The sequence below is a fragment of the Mesoplodon bidens genome (assembly GCF_964165515.1).
Source record: "Mesoplodon bidens genome assembly, chromosome: 2".
NCBI lineage: Eukaryota > Metazoa > Chordata > Mammalia > Artiodactyla > Ziphiidae > Mesoplodon > Mesoplodon bidens.
Genome location: NC_138177.1, coordinates 81,672,748 through 81,693,585, shown reverse-complemented (window position 1 = coordinate 81,693,585; position 20,838 = coordinate 81,672,748). Strand labels below are relative to the sequence as shown.

At 37.4% G+C, this 20,838-nt stretch overlaps 1 protein-coding gene across 1 annotated transcript in view; it reads right to left on the bottom strand.

Moving 5' to 3' along the window:
* SPAG17 (sperm associated antigen 17) overlaps positions 1-20,838 on the bottom strand; it is a gene marked incomplete at its 5' end in the record, with an annotated part of 215,822 nt that overhangs the window by 85,302 nt on the left and 109,682 nt on the right. Inside the window, 6 exons of the mRNA XM_081224979.1 lie at positions 19-236; positions 4,836-4,995; positions 5,567-5,745; positions 9,228-9,345; positions 11,528-11,703; positions 19,170-19,283. Coding sequence (XP_081081105.1) covers positions 19-236; positions 4,836-4,995; positions 5,567-5,745; positions 9,228-9,345; positions 11,528-11,703; positions 19,170-19,283 — 965 coding nt within the window. The remainder of the gene's footprint in view (positions 1-18; positions 237-4,835; positions 4,996-5,566; positions 5,746-9,227; positions 9,346-11,527; positions 11,704-19,169; positions 19,284-20,838) is intronic.

Below are 20,838 nucleotides of genomic sequence, written 5' to 3'. Positions count from 1 at the left end.
TATAATAGTTTGCCATACCGTTCCATTGACAGGATCTGTGGCTTTAAAGGATAAAAATGGGGCCAAGTCTGCTATTCTTTCTAATCCTTTGGTGCCAATCCGATTTCCTTGAGGTGTAGTTGTAAACCAGGTGCCTAAGTGAACCTCCACAGGAGTTACTGTTTGAATTGTTTCTGGGGGAGGTTCATGGCTTTCATTTTTATGTGCCATTGATGACTGATTTTTCTGACTTTTTCCTGTGGAAGTTCAAGTAAAATCAAATACAACAAATCAACTATACTCCAACAAAAATTTAAAAAAATTTTTTTAAAATTAAAAACAAATCAAATGCAACAATATAACTATAATATCACATATAGAATTATTCATTAAGTTTTAATACAGTGTAGGTTACCCCAGACACATAGAAATTCTAAGTGGTATTCATCAATTATATTATTTCTCAAGAAGCAAAAATTTCAGGTTATGAATATCTTAATCTTGGCACTTGAACCTTGGCTGGATTCCCATCACCTCCCCCAAAACATATACATGCATACACAGCTCACTCTCCATGGCATAATACCCATTCTTGTCAATTTCTGTACACTTTTAGGTCTTGCTTACATCTCCCTAGATTCCAGATTTAGGGTCCTGCACCCTGGTTTTCAAAGCCTCCATGTTCTCCTGTGTATCTCTGAAATTTTCAGATTCCTTTTTTTGACTTATTATATTCTAGTATAATAGAGTATAATTTTAACTCTTCATTCCTCTGATTTTGTCATTCTTTTCAGTCACAGGAAACATCTTTCTTCAGCTCTGGATCTGGAGAACATTATCAATCAAGCATATCCTTGGCCTCTCATATGGAGAGGATTTGTACAGTTTAATTACTACATTGATAATCATCTGATACACATCCCCCTCTCAACACCTCCTCACCCACATTCAATTAGAACAGGAAGACAGAATTGAAGAAACCCTCATGGAACCCTATAAATATTATCTCAATCCCTCTATCAAGGTAGATTTACTCCATTTGTATGAATAATAATGAGTAATCTGTAGGCAAAATTTGCCAGTGTTGCCAAGCCTCAATGATGAAGTAAACTCAGACTGAGAAAAAAATTGCAAAAAATATAGTAAAGGATTGTTGCCTCCATGAAGATCCTTTAGATTCAGACCATGAAATGTGCATCGGGGCATGGATCTTGGTGTAAGATGCAGACTCAACTAATCGGGGGAACCAAAGAGCACAGATATATTTAGCTAAGCCTTTCCATTGCCCTAAGATTTAACTTGGACCTATTTGTACTTCCAGAGCATTAAAAGAGAACTGAAAGATAGACCTGTAGAAATTATTTAGAATGAAGCTCAGAGAGCCAATGTGACAGAAGTAATGAAAGAGAGGTAAAAGCTCTATAATACACATTTAATTGGAATTCTAGAAGAAGAAGAGAAAGAAATGGATGATAAACAATATTTGAAAAGATAATATTGAGAATGTTCCACAAGGAATGAAAGACACTAATTTACAGATTCAAGAAGCTCAATGTATTCCCACTTGGATAAATAAAAAGAAATCCACCCCTAGTTAAATCATATTGATATTATAATAAAAAAGAAAAGATTTTAAAGGCAGTTAGATTGTCTAACAACAATTAGACTGACAGCCAACTTTTCAACAGCAATAGTGGAAGCAAGAAAAATATGAAGAATTATTGTCCACATACTGAGAGAAAATACCTGTCAATCTAGAATTCTACACCAGTGAAATTATTTTTCAAGAATGAGGACAACATAAAGACATTTTCAGAAAATACCTGTTATGCAATAAATAGCTTAAAACTTCCAGTTAAAACACAAAAATGTCTAATTTTTAAAACATACACCTATATGCTGCTCACAAGACACACTTTTAAACATAAACCATAGAAAGTAAAATAAAGTGTGGGAAAAGTTATACTGGAAAAGTATTAAACAATAGCTGATGTAGCTATAAAAATATAAGCAAAATCAACATTAGAGTAAAAAAGAATCCTAGAATAAAAAGTCATTGTGTACTGATAAAAAGTTAAATTCCCCATGAAGATAAAACAATTCTAAATTTGTAAGTATCTAAAATCATATCCTCAAAATATATAATGGCAAATCTGAGAACTATAAAAAAGATATAATTATTTCAGAAAAAAGAAATATGGATTAAACTATAAGGAGTGAAGAGGCTATTCTACCCTTTCAGGAAATTTAAACATACTTCTGCTGAATAAGTTGACATTGTACATTAAAAAGTCCATAAGGATATAGAATAAGAAAGGTCAAAGTTTGAACGTGAGGCAAATATGGCCTACTGTCTGTTTTTGTACAGTCTGTGAAGTAATAATTCTTTGTACATTTCTACATAATTAAAAATTCAAAAGAATATTTTGTTATGAATGAAAATTATATTAAATTCAAATTTTAGTGACCATATAAAAGTTTTATTGGAACACAACACAGCATGCTCATTTGATTATGTATTTTCTAAAGCTACTTTTACGCTACAATAGCAGAGTTAGTAGTTGTGATGGAGACCATATGGCTCCAAGTGTCTAAAACATTTACTATCTTGCCCTTTACAGAGAAGTTTCCTGAACCGGGATATAAATTGGACAACACAACTAACAAATTTGATCTAACAGATATAAAGAGAACTCTGTAACCTGCTGTATATATATATATATATATATATATATATATATATATATAAAATAAATTAAAAAAAGAGAACTCTGTACTCAATAGCTGCAGGATATATGCAGTGTTCAACTTTTCAAACACAGACAGAATTTTTTAAAAAACTTGACCATATCCATTCCTCTGTCAATGGACATTTAGGTTGCTTCCATGTCCTGGCTATTGTAAACAGTGCTGCAATGAACATTGGGTACATGTATCTTTTCGAATTATGGTTTTCTCCAGATATATGCCCAGGAGTGGGATTGCTACTTCATATGATAGTTCTATTTTTAGTTTTTTAAGGAACCTCCATACTGTTCTCCATAGTGGTTTTACCAATTTACATTCCCACTGACAATGTAGGAGGGTTCCCTTTTCTCCACACCTTCTCCAGCATGTACTGTTTGTAGACTTTTTGATGACAGCCATTCTGACTGGTGTGAAGATGTCATACATGTATACCATGGAATATTACTTAGCCATAAAAAAGAATGAAATAATGCCATTTGCAGCAACATGGATGGACCTATAGATTATCATACTAAGTGAAGTAAGTCAAAGACAAATATATGATATCACATATGAAAAGATGCTCAACATTCCTAATCATCAGAGAAATGAAAATCAACCACAATGATATACTACCTCACACCTCTCAGAATGGCTGTCATCAAAAAGAACACAAATAACAAATGTTGGAGAGGATGTGGAGAAAAAGGAACACTTGTACACTGTTGGTGGGAATGTAAATTGGTTCAGTCACTGTGGAAAATGTTATGGAGGTTTCTCAAAAAACTAAAAATAGAACTACCATATGATCCAGTATATCATTTCACTAAATTTTGATTTATCAAAAAAAGAATTTACTTTGCCTCCATACAATGTTACTGGGTACCGTGGTGAGATGTGTGAATCTGAGAGAAAAAGACTAAATCTTAGTCTCACAGATCATTAAAGACATATGAGAAATTGAGAAAAATTTGTAATGCCTGAGAGACAGTGTAATTTAGGGGTTAGTTGCCCAGACTCAAATCCGAGCTTTACCACTTACTAGCTGAGAGACTTCACGGAAGTTAGTTAACTTCTTTGTGTCTCAATTTTCTCATTTGTAAATTGAGATTATTAAGATACACACCTCACAGAGTTGTTGTGAGTATTCACTGATTTAATATTTTGAAGTATCCAGAATTGTGCCTAGTACACAAGTGCGTCTCCTATACATGAAGATCTCTTAAAATGAAAATGATGAACATCCCAAAAGCAAACCAAGGAAAGATGTGAATAGAAAATTAACAAAAAGAAAAAAAAAAGCAACAAACATCTTTAAATGTTTAATCTCATCAGTAATCAATGAAATGCAAATTAATATAATAATAAGATGCATTAATTGTCTATCAAACTGAGTAACATGAAAAGAATGACAATACCCAGCATTGGCAAGGGTATGAGGAAGCAGACACTTTCATACTGTGCTGGAGGTAGGGGCATAAATTGCAAGTGTCTTGGAGGGGAGCAAGTCTGTAATTTAGATTATGGCAGACATGGTTGATTGCTTACACAACTCTTCTCCACCTTCCTTTTTCCTTACTAGTAGTGCTCATCTCCTGAGAAAAAAGCCAAAAGTTTCAGCCTAGGTCCCCAACCAGGTTTAGTCAATGACATATAAGAGGAGACCTACTGGGGGTGGGGGAGACTGGTGTAATCTGGGGCAATTTTCCTCCCTGATAAAGAGAGACACTTGAAAGCTCTTGTGTTCACCCTCTTTCCTTTCTGCTTTGGAAGTTACGACATGAGGCCCTTGTGCCTGGAGCTGATGTGGCCCTCTTGCGATTTCGGGGAAAAGAGAAGGACAGAGAAGCTTATACAGAGACTTGATATCACTGATCACTCATCTAACCCTAAAACAGTAGTGTAGGTATTAGAACTAATGTCGTGTCAGGGCACATGATGACATAGGAAAATGTTTGCTATTTATTACATAGAGATAAAAGCAATTCATGAAACAATGTGTAATGCTGTGATCCCCACTGAAATTTGCATGTATTCAATGAAAAGATAAGTGTAATAATAATATTGAGCATTTATTAAGCCCTTGGATTTATTAAATCCATTATAAATTGAGAGGCTTCGGTTATTACCTTTCTTTGTGATGACAGTCTCTGATGGTGCTGTTTCCAATTTTTGTTGAGAAACCGTGTCCATCAAGTCCCCGCTGCGAGGGCTTGCTGGCACATCAGCAGGAAGACCAACAGGCCCTGAATTGGGACTACTGCTCACAGTACCATCCGCGAAGAGAATCTGAAGAAAAAGCAAAAAATTTCAGTATTCTCAGAAACGAGGAAGAAACTGGTTAACAATACTGTGTGTCAAACTGAAATAGGTTAAAAATAACTCAAAGAAATGCTATTTGCTGACATCCAGACTCAGCAGTATAAAGCATGTTATAGAAGGGTAGATTTGGAGCTCAGAGACAACAGATTAATAACCAGCACAATAATATTGCTTTGTTTTCCATTTACTTTCTATTTTGTTTCTTTTCATTTCCTGTCTTTTATCAGATTGACTTGTTTTACGTTTTCATTCTTCACCCTTCCCCTATGTAATTGGGAAATTATTTACCTTATTTCAATTTTTCTAATGACTACATTTAAAACTTCATCACATATTTAAACGTTTAGTTTCTATCAATATCTATCTAGTATGTATAGTATGTATAGCATCTAAGGCAGTGTTTTTCTTCCAACTATATTATTCTTTGCCATTTTAAGGCATCATCCATTTTCAAATGAGTTGTTTCTCTTCCTTGTCACCTTTAGCTTGTTTGTATTTTACTTTGCAGCAGGAAAGATTATCTAACATATTCTTTTACCTGTGTGGATCCATCCATCAAGTATTTGACAACAGTGCCTTGACTGGTGATAACTCTTGATGCCTCCTGCTCCAGAGGTGGCATCACTGTTTTACAGAATTCATAGTGCTTCACCTTCTGTGGGTAGCTCTGTCGGACCATGATGTCCCAAGTGGGTTCTTCGTCTATAACATATTGATCTTAAAAAGAAAAAAGAGCTTACTGAGAACCGTGCAATGCTGTATGGCTGGGATCTTATCTTCCTGCTTAATTGTTTTCATTCTTTTGTCTACATCTGGTTACTAGGGCAGTTTTCATGTCATGACAGATGGCCCGGAGTACTGGTTCTTTGCTGTCTTTCTTATAGTCGCATGTAGTAAATAAGGTCATTTACAAGTACTTAATACATACTTTCTCCATGTATAAGCCAGTGTTTCTAATGACGTCCAGAACATTTCAAGGCAAAATTAGGAAGGGAGAGAGTTATTCTGTCTTAGATGTTGCCTTTTCTCCCCATTGGTATTTTTCTCTCACCCTGGATGCACAATGTTCCCCTGGGGTCCCCCAGGTCCCTGGAGCCCCAGGGGAAGTCACTCACTCAGGCTTGCCCTTCTTAAATCATTTATCATCTTTCAAAGTTAACTCAACCTTCTCATCTCTAACCAAGTCCAGATTTTTCTCAGAGTTCTACTCTTAGCTGGCAATCAAGAAGAAAACGCCTAATAAATTCCTCCAAAAGAAAGTATTATTATTGAGAATTTCTGGTACACAGCAGCTACTCAGATTTCGCTAACTGAATAATTTCCTCTTCTCCATTTAAAAAGTGGTTTAATAACATAAAATCCAATGTCTGTCAGTGATGGAGTCTATTAAAAAATCAGTCTATTCATTTGATGAGATGTTATCTAGATTTTAAAAGAAATACATTTGATAAATGTGTATCACCTTGAATATCCAAAATAGAGATTGAATAAAAAGGTTATTTGCAGAAAAATATTTACAATAAAATATAATTTATGTAAATTTTGCATTATCTACAACTTAACATTACTTATTATTATGAAGGCATACATATAGCACATTTGTATAAACCTATTTGCACAAAAATCTAAGTCTTGTTAGTGTTCACTATAGGAGAAAGAGAAGGAATAGACAGTAGAGGGAAATTTGGGGTTACCGCTGTGTCTGTAATTTAAAAAATATATTTTGATTAAAGTATGACAAAAAGAAATCTTTATTTTGTCTGGCCAGCACATCAGTAATTGTTATATTATGTATTATATTTTTCTGTATTAAAAGTTAAAATAATATGGCATTGGTTCAGGAGGAAAAGAAGTGGTTTGTTAATATGAAATGATGGTATTTCAAGGACTATATCAGGCTGGTGGGAAAATATTTTGGAATAAGCACCTTTCATGGTACCCTTCAAGTCACAGAAGTAATAATAAAATAATAAACATTTGTTGAGATATCTCTATATGTTAAGTGCTTTGTGTATGTATTTTATTCAGCCCACCTCAACAACACTTTAAGGTAGACACTTTCATTTTCCAGAGTTTTCCGATGAATAAATGGAGGCTAACTTCTCCAAGGTCACACAGCTGGTAAGAGTAGAGCTTAGATTTGAACCAAATCTCCGTGCTTAACTATTTTCTTATGCTGTAAAAACAACCACTGCTACCATGACCAAAAACAAAAGCAAAAACCTAACATTGGAATAATACTTTGCACATTAGAAAGTATTTTCTCATTTAATATTTATAGCAACTCTGTTTAGTAGATGATGTTATTTTATAAATGAAGAAATTCAGGTGGGGAGGGTTTTGACTTGTCCAAGGTCACCCTGGCAAGAACTCAAATCTAGGCTCTTTCTTCTTACACCGTGTGACCTTTTCTCCCTTGCCCAAGGCTGACCCTATGAAGACAGTGCTACTTTGATACTTATGCTGTAATTATATTCAGACTTGAATTAGGATAATCACAATATATGGAGGGTTTTAAAAAGATTATTTGTTACAGAGTTATTATTATTTTTTTAAAGGATCCAACAGCATTTAAAAAAATTAATTAATTTATTTATTTTTGGCTGCGTTGTGTCTTTGTTGCTGCACATGGACTTTCTCTGGTTGCAGCAAGCAGGGGCTACTCTGTTGCGGTGCACAGGCTTCTCATTACGGTGGCTTCTTTTGTTGAGGAGTATGGGCTCTAGAGCTCAGGCTCAGTAGCGGTGGCTCATGGGCTTAGTTGGTCCACGGCATGTGGGATCTTCCCGGCCCAGGGATTGAACCGGTGTCCCCTGCATTGGCAGGCGGATTCTTAACCACTGCACCACCAGGGAAGTCCCCAGGCAGAGTTATTATTAACCACATTGTCTACCCTGACATAAAGATGAAAACATCAGACTAGGAAATGAAACTAATGGAAAAGACCAGTGAAACAAGTGTTAAGCTGTGGTTTGCTAACAGAATCAAGAAAACAAGGAAGGAAACAAATATGTCCTTAAACTTAAAAAGAATATCCCTCTCAGTTCCCTCACAGCATCTTTGACTTTGGAAGACTGTCAGTGGCCTTCAGTCTTAGCACACACAGTTGGTTCCATCATGGAAAACCTGGATCCCTAGGAATCCATGGAAATAGAAACAAGGGTTCATGGTCTATTTTTAATAATTCAGAAAGCCCAGTGAAAAGAAAAACTGAGCTAAAATAGATCGACTACAACATTAAGTTTCTTCTCATTTGGCTGGCAAGTGAATACAACATTGAATTATTTTTCAATAGCATACTCTTTTTCTTTGATACACTTTTTAAATATGGGGTACATAAGGAAATTATAATAAAGAGCATATTTGGTTGTGAAAATAGGATTCACTGATATAATGTAACATTTATCAGATGAAGAAACATGGTCCAAAGACAGTAAGTTACTGAAAGGGCCATACAGTTAATTAGAACTCAAGTCCCGGCTCCGTGCTTGCTTTGTTGACTCTCCTACTTCTACTGCAATAGGGGCTCTTCATTTAAATGATGTTCAAATCAATCACCAATGTGGATGCCCCCCTGCATCAGGTTAATTAAAGGAGTCCTGTTGTACTTACTTATTCATCTTAATAGGTTAGGAGCCACATACAGAATCAACAGAAGCAAGAGACCCTATAAAAGTATATACTGATACCTGGGAACAAGACTGGTTTCCTTCATCCATCTAACCTGCACTTATCTTTACCTACTCTGTGCTCACTGTCCTTTGTTTTGATCAGACCAGCAAAGTTCTGTTCCTGTGGCCCTTTGTAGAGGAAGGACACAGGACCACACAGTAGTTATTAAGAGCACTGGCTTTGCCACCACTGGACCAAGAATGGCATTTTATCTCTGCCACTTAGGAACTGAGGGACCTGGGGTAAGTTACTGAACCTTCTGATGCCTTGATTTCTTTATTTTGTGAAAGGAAATTATTAGGACTTAGCTTATAGTAGTTGTATTTTGTCATGTATGTTAAGTATTTAGATAGTGCTTGGCCCACAGTAAGTGCTCAAAAATGGTGGTCATTATTATTATTAACCTATTATTCATTATCAACAAGTTTATTTAACTGGTAGGAAAATACACAATTTCAATGGTGACTGAAGTGTTTTCTATATGACTTTTTACCCCCTGCCTCCTCATCCTCCTGGCCAGCACTCACCTGGGAACTCTTGCCCAATGAAGGTCACTTGGAGCCCATTGGGGCAAGACACGTTCAGGTTTTGGAAGGTGGGAACATAAAGAGTCTCTTGTAAAACAGGTTCTGGTTCTACTTCTTCCTGTAAATAGTTCAACATGTGAATAATTTCCTGTCATTTTCTAAATGAGGTATTGATTTATTATGACTAAACAAAGACTTGCTGAATGCTTAGACTATGACTTACCCAGGACTAGTGAGCCCTGCAGTGGAGCCTATAAGGATGCATGAGTCTCTACCTTTGTGCAATTGATATTTTGCCTGTAGAATGGCACACAGACATATGAAACAGCTAAATAACCGTACCAAATGGTTGGCACATCTTTCCTCAGAAAAGGGAGATATCAAAGTTAATGAGACTAATTAGGAAAGGATCATGGAGGAGCTGAAGCTTGAACTAGGCCTTGAAAGATGTCTCAGTTTGGACATGTAGATGTAAGGGCTGACCAAGATCCCCACCACCTTCCTTGTGTGATTCTTACAGTTTGGATGCTAGAGACATTATGCTATTAGGATATGTGTCTTTATTTTTCTATAATGAGCATACACTGCTTTTGTAGTAAGTAAAAATAATAAAACACAATAAAAAAGATTATTTATAAGTTTTAATGAGGGTTTGGGTGTGTCTACCTAACAAATTCTAAATAATTTTATGCTCACTATGCCTGAATCCCTTGTTTGGTTATATGTACTCCAGAATGAAAATTATTCCATTACTTCCAACCCACGCCTAACGATAATCCTTTCAGTTTTTCCAGTTGATTTGCTTAGTGGCTTGCCACTAAAATCATTCCAACTGATCCCCCAGTGTTGGATCTTTAATTTATTCTCTCTAGTCCTCTATTGTGGATCATTTAGGTTGTTCTACCTTTGTTATTATTATTTTTTTTTTCGGTACGTGGGCCTCTCACTGTTGTGGCCTCTCCCGTTGTGGAGCACAGGCTCCAGACGCGCAGGCTCAGCGGCCATGGCTCACGGGCCCAGCCGCTCCGCGGCATGTGGGATCCTACCGGACCAGGGCACGAACCCGTGTCCCCTGCATCAGTAGGCGGACTCTCAACCACTGCGCCACCAGGGAAGCCCTGCCTTTGTTATTAATAGAGAATAAAATCTGGATCATTGGCTGAAAATCAATTAAAAACACGAAGCAAAATTAAAAGGTAAAAGCTTATGAAATTCTGTAAAATGAACAATACTGCTCAAAGACACAAACAAGCCATGACAAATGTGTCATTACACTCAAAACAAGTAATTATCCCCCACCCTTTCATTGTCATCAATTTAAAACAATGTTGGGTGGACCGACTGGTTTGCCACCAAATTGCTTTCAGCTAAATTAATGAGTTACCTGGGGATACTCTACTCAGTACTTGAACATTTCTACTTAAGGGTCAAGTGTCCTAGCTTGAGAAAACTCATCTAGTAAAGCTGTGTAAATATGGTGCAGAGGCTAAGTAACATTCAAACCCCATAACTTTCAAAGGGTCAGGCTCTGAAATCCAGGTCCCTGATCACTTTTTAACACTTTTTTTCTAATAAGTTGAGAATTTGTACATTGTACAAACTGTACAACTGTACTAGTAAAACTGAAAGAGTCAAGATTTGATCAGTTGTTTCCTTCTTGTCGTTCTTTTAGAAACTCTTTTGATCTATATACTTCTATTAGGAAAGTGTTTAGAGTCAAAGAGCTCTCAAGCACGTGAGTGTGTGTGTTTGTGTGTGTGTGCATGTGTGTGTGCTTGTTTGCATATGGTGAAGGGTTAGAGGTAGAGGGTGGACTGCTCTTTAACTGGAAGTGGGTTCTCCTTTAGTCTTGCTGAATTCTTAGTACATCAATATCTAAGTCTAGATCTACCTAACAGAAGTGTTTCCACTATTTAGTTAGAGATCCTCCCCTTCCAATTGTTGTCTATCTCAATGGAATTAAATTCAGTATTGAAAATAAGGAATGGTAGGAACTTGACCATCTAAGCAAAGAACATCCAAGATCCAATGTGGGAAAATGGTTGAACTAGTTATTCTGAGTTTGAAATGAATGACCTGAGACAGTTTGTTTAAGACAGTATTACTCCTGGTGTGGGAATTCAACTCCTGTGTGCAGACCTCTTCTTGCCCATTCAAAACTGAAAGTACAAGGAGTGTTACAGAATCTGCACAGTAAAATATATGTACTGTAATGACACTATTGACATAACTCATGATTTAAAAAAAGTTAACACTGAGGCAGAAGCAGAGTTTGGGAATACATGGCAAGGTCCACTTACCTTTTTCTCTTCTTCCTTTGGGAGCTCCTCTTCTTTAAGAGATTCTTTGGGTTTTTCTTTACTTTTTGTTTTCCCTTTTCCTTTGCTTTGAGGAATACTCACTATAACAGGAATTACTGTTGGAGTATGTGCTGATGGGATATTCAACATTGCTTCCAAGTTAGGATCCTTATCCTCTATAAAGAGAAAGAGGAGAAACAAGTAAATTAGACATTTATATTTGATATGTTTGTTAAATAAAATTTACATCTCAAACATTTATACCACTTGGCAATTTTTACCTTGCTGAGTAGGACTGATCAGTTGGATAGGTTTCAGGGGTAATGTAGTTGATTTAGAAATCAAAATTGTAGCTTAGAAGTTTGAGGCACTTAATACTTCGATGTATTTGATTGAGTCATGATTTCACACACTCTTGCCTCCCTATCTAGATTGTAAACTCCTAATGATAGGGCAGTAACCATCTCTTCATTTTTTTTTTTTTTTTTTTTTTTTTTTTTTTTTGCTGTACGCGGGCCTCTCACTGCTGTGGCCTCTCCCGTTGCGGAGCACAGGCTCCGGACACACAGGCTCCGCGGCCATGGCTCGCGGGCCCAGCCGCTCCGCGGCATGTGGGATCTTCCGGGATAGGGGCACGAACCCGTGTCCCCTGCATCGGCAGGCGGACTCTCAACCACTGCGCCACCAGGGAAGCCCTCTTCATTTTTTTGAGAAATATTTATTGAGGCTCATATGTAAAACATGTGGAGCAGTGGATAATAATGAAAAAGGAAAACAAAGGACCTTATGAAGTCAAAATAGTCTAAGATCTGTACTCAAATAGCTTCAATACAAGGACATATTAAATAGAAACATAAGAGATACAAACAAGGAAATTTAGAAAAGAAATAGATTATTTTTGACTGAGATGATAAAAGAAGTTTTCTTATTGAAGACTAATTTTATTCTGGGTTTAATGGATTGTCAGAATTCTAAAAGGAGAGCCAATCCATGGAGGAACTATGTTGGAAACTTCCAAGCATCCCCTTACGTCTTAGGTTATATTCTCTTCTGGGTTCCAGGGTAACACTCCCACCTGGATCTCCTCTTATCTCTTTGGTTACTTTTTTCTCAGTCTCCTTTACTAACTCTTCCTCTTTGTTAAATGTTGGTAGGTCCCAGTTTTTTCCCCCCTTCTCATTACACAACAGATGTTCTCAACTCTGGCTGCCCATAATCATTTTTCATGGAATTAAACGAAATGCTCAGGCCCCCACCTTGACTCTCTGGGGACAAGGCCCAGGCATTTATAGTTGTGAAACACAATCACATGTGATTGTGATACACAGTGAGGGCTGAGAGCCTTTATTATCTCTATTAGATCTGAGTATCTTGTTCACTACTGGGGCTCCTGCTGTCATCTACATTTGAATGACTTCAAAATTTACATTGCCGGGCACAAGCTTTCTTCTCAGCTTCAGATCTGTATTTCCAACTGCTCTTAGACATCTCCCCCTGCTTGTGGTACTGGAGACATTTCAAAATCAGTAAGTCTCTCCTCTTCCAAGCAGATAACCCTCCCTCCTATGTTCTCAACCTCAGTCAATGCCATGACCAATCATGAACTTTGTTTCTCAAGTTAGACATTGAGATTGTATGCATTTTCTCTTTTTGACTCACCCTATACATCCAACCAGTCACGGAGCGCTCAGAAATTTCTCTCAAATCATGCCTCTCCCATCTATTCCTACCACCTTAGTTCATATTCTGATTCTCTTGCTTGATTTTTTTGTAGCAGTTTCCTAATGCCACCACCTCAGTGTACTTTCCAAACTATCACTATGATTATGTTCCTAAAATGAAATCTTTTCATGTCACTTCCCTTTTCGTACTTAAAAAACTCTGGCGCTCACAAATCTTATAGGACACACAATGCTCACCCTCCTCCACTCCAGTCACACTCAACTTCTCATTTTTCTGTAAAGATGTCATGCTTTTACCCAACTATGTATTTACACAAATGGTTCTTACTGTCTAGAATTCCCTTTCCTTGCTGCTTTGTCAGGATAGTTCCTACTCATCTATAAAGTCTCATCTCAGATGCTACGCTTTCTCTCTCAAGTATTTTCTGGCTGTCCCCAGTACTTGGTTTACGTATAATTTCTAGCACTTATGCAGTTATTTCACTATTTATGGTTTCTGTTCCCATTAGACAATGAATTCTTTGAGTAGATGTAACATGGTTTTATTCGTCTTAGTGACTCAGTGCCAGCAAGATGCCTGACTCATAGCAAGTACAGAATATATATAGCGAATGGCATCTAGTTAGAGGCAGCTGGAAACTCCTCCCTCTCATCCCCATCCATTTACTCAATCAGTAAATATTTACTGAGTACCTACTACTATGTACCATGCATTGGGTAACCAGTGATGAATGAGACATCAGGAACTTGTAATGTAATGAGAAGTTCAGATGAAGAGAACCTCAGGTATTCAATGTCGTGTGTTAAGTCTGTGATAGGAAAAGTACAGAGCAACAGGGGAAACCAGAAGAAAGGCATTTGCCACAAAACACTTCCATACAAGCTGTACTTTATACAGTTGTCCTTCAATATACACAGGGGGTTGGTCCCAGAACACCCCATGGATACCAATATCTGTGGATGCTCAAGTCCCTTATATAAAATAGTGTAGTATTTATTTGCATATAACCTATGGACATTCTCCCATATACTTTAAATCATTTCTAAATTACTTACAATACCTAATACAATGTAAATGCTATAAAATAGTTATTATACTGCATCATTTAGGAAATAATGACAAAAAATTAGTCTGTACATGTTCAGTACAGATGGAATCATGCAACCATCATGTGCTTAACTACATGGTACACATCAGCAACAACATAACATTATCTTTCTTTCAACACTTACAGATGGCTTTTGTTTAATGACCCAAAAGAGAAATACATGGAATAAAACACAGAATATTTAAAATACATATAGAAAATATAATCATAGAAAAAAAATTCTCTCTCTCTCTCTCTCTCTCTCACACATACACACACACATAGTGTTAACAATCACCAAAACCCTAGTTCTCCTGTCTTGATTACACTTGCATGATGATGATGATGACGATGATTAGCTATATGGTGTCTATGGTACCGAAGTGGCAAGGCGATGAGATGTGTGGCACTCTAGGTAAGTGGTGAGACATCAGGCTGAGTTAAGTCTTCTGATAGGATGTCAGAAGGATAATCTAGTCAGGAGAATTGGGTTCCAATTGCAGGCACTGTCACTTTGGAGGAGGCTGAATAATACTAATGTCAGGATATCTGGAGGTTGAGGGTTGAGGATCTTCAAGCATTGAAGTTCTAGGCTTCACAACTGCAGATGCTTTAGTTAGAAACACTGTTATAGGAAGCTGTTTCTTCCTTTTCTTTGCATCATCAAACAAGTCTTGCAATGATTGTTGGCATACTGCTATACCTTGGATACCACAGAGGTTTCAGTCCATCAAAGGATTGTACTTGAGGACCATATCCTTTAACACTTGCACCTATTCAAAAAGCACTGCAATATTTTCACGTGTCCAAATTGATGGCTCTGCTTCCTCTAAATTTTCTGTATTACCATAATCATCTGTAGATGACTTCGGCAGATCTTTGAGTTCCTTGTTGGTAAGGATTCCTCTATACTCTTCTATGTGTTCCTTGATGTCACCCTAGATCATGTCAAAGAAGCCTCCTCCCCCCACAACTTCCCTTGCAACATTCAAGATATTCCTGATTTCTACATCAATAGTGGGGAAGCCCCTGAGATCATCGACTACCTCACTCCATAATGGCTTCCAACATGCATTGACTGTCTTAGGCTTTAGGGCACCTACAGCCTCTGCAGTAAGCACAGTTCCAACCACAATTGTGACGCTCTTCCATAAATCCACTATTTTTATTTTTTATAAATTTATTTATTTATTTACTTATTTTTGGCTGCATTGGGTCTTTGTTGCTGTGTGTGGGCTTTCTCTAGGTGTGGCGAGCGGGGGCTACTCTTTGTTGCGGTGCATGGGCTTCTCATTGCAGTGGCTTCTCTTGTTGCCAAGTGCGGGCTCTAGGCGCGTGGGCTTCAGTAGTTGCAGAACGCAGGCTCAGTCATTGTGGTGCACGGGCTTAGTTGCTCTGCATCATGTGGGATCTTCCTGGACCAGGCATGGAACCCATATCCCTTGCATTGGCAGGCGGATTCTTAACCACTGCACCACCAGGGAAGTCCCTAAATCCACAATGTTGCAATCAGGGTTAGCACCAAGGGCAGCACAAATCTTCCTGAAGGTGAGGCAGGTATAAGTTGCCTTAATGTCCTTGATGATGGCTTGATTGAGTGGTTTCAGCACTGATACAGTGTTAGGAGGCAGGAACATCACTTCCACTTCCTTGTCAATGAGGCAGAGAAATTGAGTTAGTTGGGAGCATTGTCAATTATGAGGAGCACCTGGAATGGTAGCTCCTTCTCTTTGAGGTATTTGTTCATTTCAGGAATGAAGCACTGGTGGAACCATTCCAAGAACAAGACGGCTGTCACCCAAGCCTTCCTGTTGTGCTGCCAGAACAGCATGGACAATTTTTGTTTTTGTTCTTTTGGGACCAGGAGTTGTTTGCTCATAGACTAGGCTTGATCATGTGACCTGCTGCATTGCCACATAGCCCGAGAGTAAGGTAAGCTTTCCAGTCCTTGAACCCCAGGGCCTGCTTGGCATTCTGATGGATGTAGGTACGACTGGGCATCAGCCTGTTTTATCACAATTGAAGACTTGCTCTAGAAGGTAGCCTTTCTCTTCTTGAGTTCTTCTGGGAACACTGATGTTGCTTTGGCACTGGCCGATGTCGATTCTCCTGTGATCTTTAAGTTCTTGAGGGTGCAGCATTTTACCAGCTAACCAGCCATCTATTAGTGCCCTTAAACTCCTTCCTCTGACTCTCCTCACCCCTCACAACAGTGCTCACAGAGGCTAAGTGCTCTTTCATGTGTAATTTTGCCATCCAAAGGGACATGCTTCTGTAACATGTCCCCTAGCCACATACAAAATACAAGCACTTTGTCATGAACCTGCAAGACCATTTTTGCCACTGTAGGGGCAGCTCTAACCCTTCCATGAATTTCGGCTTCTTTCTGCTTTACTGTGAGAATGTTCCATTCATTCTTAGTGACCTTACATCCCACTTTGGCAAGCCACACGCCACTTTTCAGAAGATCTAAGATTTGTATTTTCTTGTCGAGAGACAGCACTTTCTGCTCCCTCTTGGCGTTTGAGGGATTGTTTTGACCACTTAACTGCTTTTTGGGAGCCATTTTTCACAGAAACCAAGCATGAACACACAATACAAGTAGCAAACGAACGGGACACCAGACCAGCAGTGCTCAGACAATGAGCACTGGAGAGAGTGCAGATCTGTGACGTGGTAGGTGGCCACAGTAGGGTGTGCCTACACATCACTTCATTCACGTGGCTTCCACATAGTGATTGGCATGGGGCAAATTTGGAGGCAAAATTTTGCTTTTTGCAACTTTCTGGAATTTTTTAAAAATAATATATTCAATTCAAGGTTGGTCGAATCTGCGAATTCAGAACCCATAGATATGGGATACAGAGGACTGACTGTACTGTGCAGTTTGCTTTTCCACAAATGTCATGCTTTTATACTACTGAGCTTTTGCACATGCTATTCCTGGTATAGAATTCCCTTCCTTTGATTCTTTGCCTAAGCAATTTCCACTCAACTCCAAAGACCCAGTTCACATGGGTGAAGCATTCATCAGAGCAAGTAACCTGTAATCTGAGTCCTGAAGTATAGGAGGAAGTTCATTGTTGAAAGTGGTGATGCACGTAGAAAGAGAAAGAATTCTGAGCAAGGGGCACAGCATGGGCAATTGGTCAGAGATAAGAGAGAGCACAGTTCATCAAGGAACTGAAAGGCACAAAAAAGACTAGGGTAGCCTAGAGCTGGAGATAACCTAAGTGTCCACTGACAGATGACTGGATAAATAAAATGTGCTGTATACATGCAGTGGAATGATGTTAAGTCTTAAGAAAGAAATTCTGTAATGTGTAACAAAGTGGATGATCCTTGAGCACATTATGCTAAGTGAAATAAGCCAGTCATAGAAAGACAAACACTGCATGATTCCACTTATGTGAGGTATCTAAAATAGTTGAATTCATAGAATCAAAGAGTAGAATGGTGGCTGTCAGGGGCTGGGGAGAGAAGGAAATTGGAAGCATAAAGTAATATCATAATCAACGGGCATAAGTTTCAGTTAAGCAAGATCAATAAGCTCTAGAGAGCTGTATATATTGAATTAAGAGGGGGGAATTGGATTGGAAATTTGTTTAGCCACTAGCAAATAAACATTCTTAAACATTAGTATTATATGCATCCTTAAGGAATTTATACTTTTTACAAAGACTCATGCCTTCAACTTTTTTAATATACAGGAAGTAAAACATTACTTATTATCTACACTATAAACATTTTCAAATGCAGTACCTATAAACTGAAATTAGGAACATCTGTATTAAATGGAAAGATTACATATTAATTTAAGGATTAGATCAAGAATAAGTAAATCACTTAGAAAATAGCAGCAACATAGTTGCTATAGAGTGTAAATATCTTAATGTAAAATAATGATAACCTTGTTCAGTAGGAGTATGGTTTATTAGTGATTGTGTGTGATTGTGGATTTTAATACATAATTTGTTAGGCAACAAATGACTTTTCCAAGTGTTGGATTAAAAATGAATAAACTACAAAATTAAAAGTCAAAACCCCAAATAAAGCAAAAATACTAACAAATTTAATGGGCTCTCTAACTCACTAAAGTACTACAATACTTGGCACAAGGTAAGAAACATGGATTAATGATCCATGGGAATATTGTCTCTAGAGAAATGAAACTACATAGTACGGCAGATAATTGGATCACCACAATTCACATGTAGTTTAAGGTCACACAACATAGGGATTATCTTTTGATTTTATACAGCTTTTTTTTTCTTAATCTCTTGTGGTTAGATCCCTTTAAAATGTATGAGAACCCACAAGATTTCCTAACTGGTTCTTGGTAAAGTGACAGGTCATTTTGGGGTTTGTAAGGAAATAGCTTCCAGTTGGAGAATTTGTTTATGAAGAGTAGGGTAAATAAATCCTTCAAGATGTCCAATGAATGGCTCCTTTAAGATTAATGTTCTGAAGCACATTGAGGAGTTCCATAAACACAGGATTCATAGAAATATTATTCTGTAGAAAATCAAGAGGATTCTTTGGCAAATCATGGTTTTTTTGGTACCAACTAACAGACATTTTCATGGGTTAACAAAGATAACTGATATGTATGTACATGTGGTTATATGTGAGATTATATGTATGAAAAGTGCTGTTTAAAATGTCAAACTATTGTTATTTTCTACATATGAAAGATTATATACGTACATACATATGTACACACACATATGTATGTACACACACATATATTCCCACTGCTTAGGAAATGAGGGGCATTAAATCAGAACATGTTTATCAACAAGTAAGCTGATGGAGGGTGGGCAGCTGCCCTTGGTCACGGGACACTTATCCTTTCTGTTGTGTTTAATTTACCTGGCGCCATTCCACTTGATCCATAGTAACTTATTGAGAGGCAGATTCCATTTTCCAAGATGGCAGAAAAAGATCCAAACTTGCTGACAGCTTTATTCTCTGCACTTGATTCTTCTAAAAGATAAAATCAAATCAAGGACATTTTTGTTTTATCAAAAAGAAATGTAAGCAAAACTCAGTGTGAAGTGGAAGTCACCCAAATATGTAAAAGCATGGATATGATTAAGTAAATAATGATATGTACAAATACCAATGAATTATTATGAAGTCATTCAAAAGTCTTGTTTTTTTTGAATCTTTAGATATATATATTTTTAATCAAAGTATAATTGACTTACAATAATACATTAGTTTCAGGTACACAGCATAGTGGTTTGATATTTTTATAGATTATGCACCATACAGTTATTATAATATTATTATTATTATTTTTTTTTTATTTTTATTTTTTTTGCGGTAGGCAGGCCTCTCACTGTTGTGGCCTCTCCCTTTGCGGAGCACAGGCTCCGGACGCGCAGGCTCAGCGGCCATGGCTCACGGGCCTAGCCGCTCTGCGGCATGTGGGATCTTCCCAGACCGGGGCACGAACCCGTGTCCCCTGCATCGGCAGGCGGACTCTCAACCACTGCGCCACCAGGGAAGCCCTATAATATTATTTTTAAAAATATTTAATGAATAGGAAATTGTTCATCATGATAAAGTGAAAGAAATACACTGTGAATAGTGGTTACTGCTGGGGTGGTAGAATTATGAGCAACTGTCATCTTTTTAAAGTATTCTTATATTTCCTAATTTTTATACTAAGCCATATATTTTTATATCAGATAAAACAAAGAAGAGTAATTTTTAAATTTCTGTTTTTAAGTTCTTGGGTACATTCAAACTTGTCAAACATTGTATTCTTACCTTGAATTTATAAAACACTGTGACTATAACTAAATTTATTAGCAAGATTTAGTTATTGATCTTATTACTTATTACTAACTTGAGTCCAAAAGCATTGTATTAATTAATTCATCTCCATTTGCAGGTATAGCCTACACTGGGCAAGAAGCAATTAATTTTTTCAGCTGGTGTTGCTGGGACATGTTAAATGGTGTTATCAAGAAGTTTCATGGTGTATGATCAATGGACACCCACTTGGAACTCTCATCTACAAGCAGGTAGAGATGCTCATGGCCAAATTTAGGATTTTTTTCTTGTTCTTGCAGTTTAAGAAAATTGATACTACATGGAGATCCAAGTGATAGAGCATAGATAGAAAGCCTATCATTCACAGTCAGTATTGCAGAGAAGCCAAACCTTCAGTAGCAATCAATTAATAAGGACCTGAGTCCTAGAGATTGCACTTGGTACAGTGCATAAAACAAAATTCAGGCCAGAAAGGACATTGCAAACTCAATGTTGCTACAAAAAGGTAGCCAGGCGAGGTAGACCCTGCATGTCAGCTGGAATCAAGAGCTGGGTTCCCAGAGGAGGCAAAACCAAGTAAGCAGCCCACTATAGATGGGCTATATATACAATGTATATCCCTTTTACATTAGGGAAATTGTATATAAACAAGATGGCAAAACACTTTAGTCATCATCTGTAAAAATTACACATGCTACCTGCCAGGGATGCATGTGTTTCTGTTAGGTGGATAGGTTTGACCTATGGTGGAAGTACT